Raw genomic sequence first — 3,519 nt, 5'->3', positions numbered from 1 at the left:
GCGGGAGAGGATCATCCGGGAGGAGAAGAGGCGGATCCTGGCGCCCCTCGGCAGCCTGCCGCCCTCGCCCGCCGCCCGCCTCGCCCCCCGGGCCGCCGCCGCCACCACCGCTACCACCACCACCGGGCCCCGGCCCCATGGCGGGGGCAAGGCCCGGGCGGCGGGGGGTGCCAAAGCCAAGAGCCACTCGCTGGACTCGCTGCAGAAGCGGCGTGAGGGCAGCTGGGGCAAGACCTCCTCCGAGTCGGGGGCCTCCTCCTCCTACAGCGGGGAGAGCCTGAGGGGCAAAGGGGGCAGCCGGGGCCGGGGGGGAACCGCCACCCTCCCCGCCGGCTCCCTTCTGGGGCGCAGCTTCAGCCTGGGCGACCTCAGCCACTCGCCGCAGACAGCCCAGAAGGTGGAGAGGATCGTCAAGGAGGTGAAGAGGAAGAAGGGTCTGTCCGAGGTGCCCGAGAGGGACAAGAAGATCGCGGCGCTGATGATCGCCAAGCACCAGGAGGCCAACCTCTTGCGGGAGCAGAGGCAAGCGGCCCACCTGCAGTGGGACAGCCAGCGGCGGCTGGCGGAGCAGAGGAAGGAGCAGGAGGAGAAGGAGAAGCAGAGGGCCCTCCTGCAGGGCCAGCGGATGTGGGAGAGCCAGGTGGAGAAGCGGCGGGGGAGGCTGAGCCAGGAGCAGGAGGAGGCCACCCTGCTGAAGCAGAGGCAGCGCCTGGTGTGCGAGGAGAGGTGGCGGGAGCAAGCGGAGAAGCAGGAGCGGCTGCGGAGGGAGAAGCTGGAGAGGGCCATCCAGGAGGACAAGCAGAAGAAGCTCCATCAAGAGCACAATCTGAAGGCGAAGGAGGAGGGCAAGAAGGAGCACCGGGAGCGAGAGGAACAGCTCCTGCAGGAGAAGCTGTCCACGGCCGCGCAGAAGAGGCTGAAGAAGGAGGTGCAGCTTCAGAAGGAGAAGAAACTGCTCAACCAAGCGGAGAAGCTGAAGCACGAGGCCTTGCTCAAGGAACTGGCCAAGCAAGAGGCAGAAGAGAAGGAGATGCTGAAGGCCTCCCTGGAGATGAGTTTGACCAAGGCTCAGGAGAACTATGAGCAGCTAGTGGAGAAGAGGAACCAAGAGCTGAGGGAGAAGGCCAGGCGGGAGGACATGCAGATCCAGCGAGCCAAACTGGCAGCAGAGAAGAAGGAAAGAGAGCAGAAGGAGCACTTGGAGGCCCTGGCTAGAGAGACAGAGAGAAAGCTCCAGCATGCTGCCCAGGTAGCTGAGGAAGCTGTCCAAGAAAAGGCCCGCAGGGTGGTCTTGAGCCGTCTGGAGAAGGAGAAAGTGCAGAAGATGAACAAGCAAAAGGTGGAACAGTACGAGGACTTACGGCGCAGGGAGATCCTCCTCTCTATAGAGAGGAAGCTGGAGAGGAGCGAGCAGATCTTCAAGGAGAAGAAGACTGTCTTAGAAAACGCTAGGTCTGTCGCCCGGGCGTCCTTCCATGTCCGAGAAAAGGTCCGGGAGGAGACGAACACGCGTACTTTTGACAAGATGGCCTTGGAAGCAGAACTGCATGCCCAACTGAATAAGAAATGAAACATCTTGTAATGAATGAGTGGGGATACATCACCAGTTGTTTTTCATAATGCATCGGAAAGTTCCTCCGCATTAACATTTAAAAAACAACAACCACCCTAAATTCTTATTTTGGGGGAACAGGGTACCGCACAAAAACGTGGCAGCTATTTCACATACTTTTTAAATATGTTTTTGTTCTGGGTGTGTTTTAAGGACTGACTTCAGTCATCTTTACAGAGGGGAAGCAAGCTTTTGTGTCCTCCACCCCACAAGCACACACATTTTTCTCAGAGGGCTGCAGAAGAAGTCTGCTTGAAGCCTGTGAGGTACCTATCAATCGTCTACACTGGAGCTGACCACAGCTGCTCTCTTTTCAGCTGGAAATGCAGACAACAGAGACTACTGACCACTAGAGCCTACTGACTAAGAACCAAAACCACCCCAGCTGAGCCTGCCTTGAGTGACAGGCAGCTTGGTTTAAGTTACAGGACTGCATTTTCAAAGCTGCTGCACTCCCACGCCGAAGGTGAGGAGGGCTGGAGTACAGAATGCCATTTGCCCCTGGGTGTCCCTCATGCATCGGAAAGTTCCTCCGCATTAACATTTGAAAAACCAACAACGACCACCCTAAATTCTTATTTTGGGGGAACAGGGTACCGCACAAAAACGTGGCAGCTATTTCACATACTTTTTAAATATGTTTTTGTTCTGGGTGTATTTTAAGGACCGACTTCAGTCATCTTTACAGAGGGGAAGCGAGCATTTGTGTCGTCCACCCCACAAGCACACACATTTTTCTCAGAGGGCTGCAGAAGAAGTCTGCTTGAAGCCTGTGAGGTACCTATCAATCGTCTACACTGGAGCTGACCACAGCTGCTCTCTTTTCAGCTGGAAATGCAGACAACAGAGACTACTGACCACTAGAGCCTACTGACTAAGAACCAAAACCACCCCAGCTGAGCCTGCCTTGAGTGACAGGCAGCTTGGTTTAAGTTATGGGACTGCATTTTCAAAGCTGCTGCACTCCCACGCCGAAGGTGAGGAGGGCTGGAGTAGAGAATGCCATGTGCCCCTGGGTGCCCCTCGCCCACTGCTGGTACTGAGCAAGAGAAAGCACAGATCAAGACTTTGTAACACCACGTAAGTAGACGTTATGATCAGAGCTGGGCTGAAGCTGTTAGAAGTGCTCACAAACACAGTTTCCTTTTGGAGGAGGGGGAGATGGAGAGAAGTTTGTGGACAAACACAGTTTCCTTTTGGAGGAGGGGGAGGAGAGAAGTTTGTGGGTACTTTTTAAATATGTTTTTGTTCTGGGTGTATTTTAAGGACCGACTTCAGTCATCTTTACAGAGGGGAAGCGAGCATTTGTGTCGTCCACCCCACAAGCACACACATTTTTCTCAGAGGGCTGCAGAAGAAGTCTGCTTGAAGCCTGTGAGGTACCTATCAATCGTCTACACTGGAGCTGACCACAGCTGCTCTCTTTTCAGCTGGAAATGCAGACAACAGAGACTACTGACCACTAGAGCCTACTGACTAAGAACCAAAACCACCCCAGCTGAGCCTGCCTTGAGTGACAGGCAGCTTGGTTTAAGTTACAGGACTGCATTTTCAAAGCTGCTGCACTCCCACGCCGAAGGTGAGGAGGGCTGGAGTAGAGAATGCCATGTGCCCCTGGGTGCCCCTCGCCCACTGCTGGTACTGAGCAAGAGAAAGCACAGATCAAGACTTTGTAACACCACGTAAGTAGACGTTATGATCAGAGCTGGGCTGAAGCTGTTAGAAGTGCTCACAAACACAGTTTCCTTTTGGAGGAGGGGGAGGAGAGAAGTTTGTGGGCAGTCCACAAACTGACGGGCACCCACACAACCTGCTTGTTCATTAAGATATAAAAATGAGCGAGCCTGTGGAATCTGGCCTTTATGGCAAACACATGGATCATTTGTAAATACAAATCTGCAAACAGG

At 54.6% G+C, this 3,519-nt stretch overlaps 1 protein-coding gene across 1 annotated transcript; it reads left to right on the top strand.

Annotated features, from left to right (window-relative positions):
- Window position 1: 1 nt before the first annotated feature.
- Window positions 2–2,121, top strand: CCDC177 (coiled-coil domain containing 177; the record flags this gene model as incomplete). Its single annotated transcript, XM_014941643.1, has 1 exon — window positions 2–2,121. A coding segment is annotated over one exon (1,569 nt), but the record flags the coding sequence as incomplete, so codon positions are not given.
- Window positions 2,122–3,519: the final 1,398 nt, after the last annotated feature.

This window comes from Calidris pugnax, unplaced genomic scaffold (genome assembly GCF_001431845.1).
Source record: "Calidris pugnax isolate Ruff unplaced genomic scaffold, ASM143184v1 scaffold56, whole genome shotgun sequence".
Classification (NCBI taxonomy): Eukaryota; Metazoa; Chordata; class Aves; order Charadriiformes; family Scolopacidae; genus Calidris; species Calidris pugnax.
The sequence above is the reverse complement of the archived record's forward strand: the minus strand, read 5'-3'. Positions and strand labels throughout refer to the sequence as shown.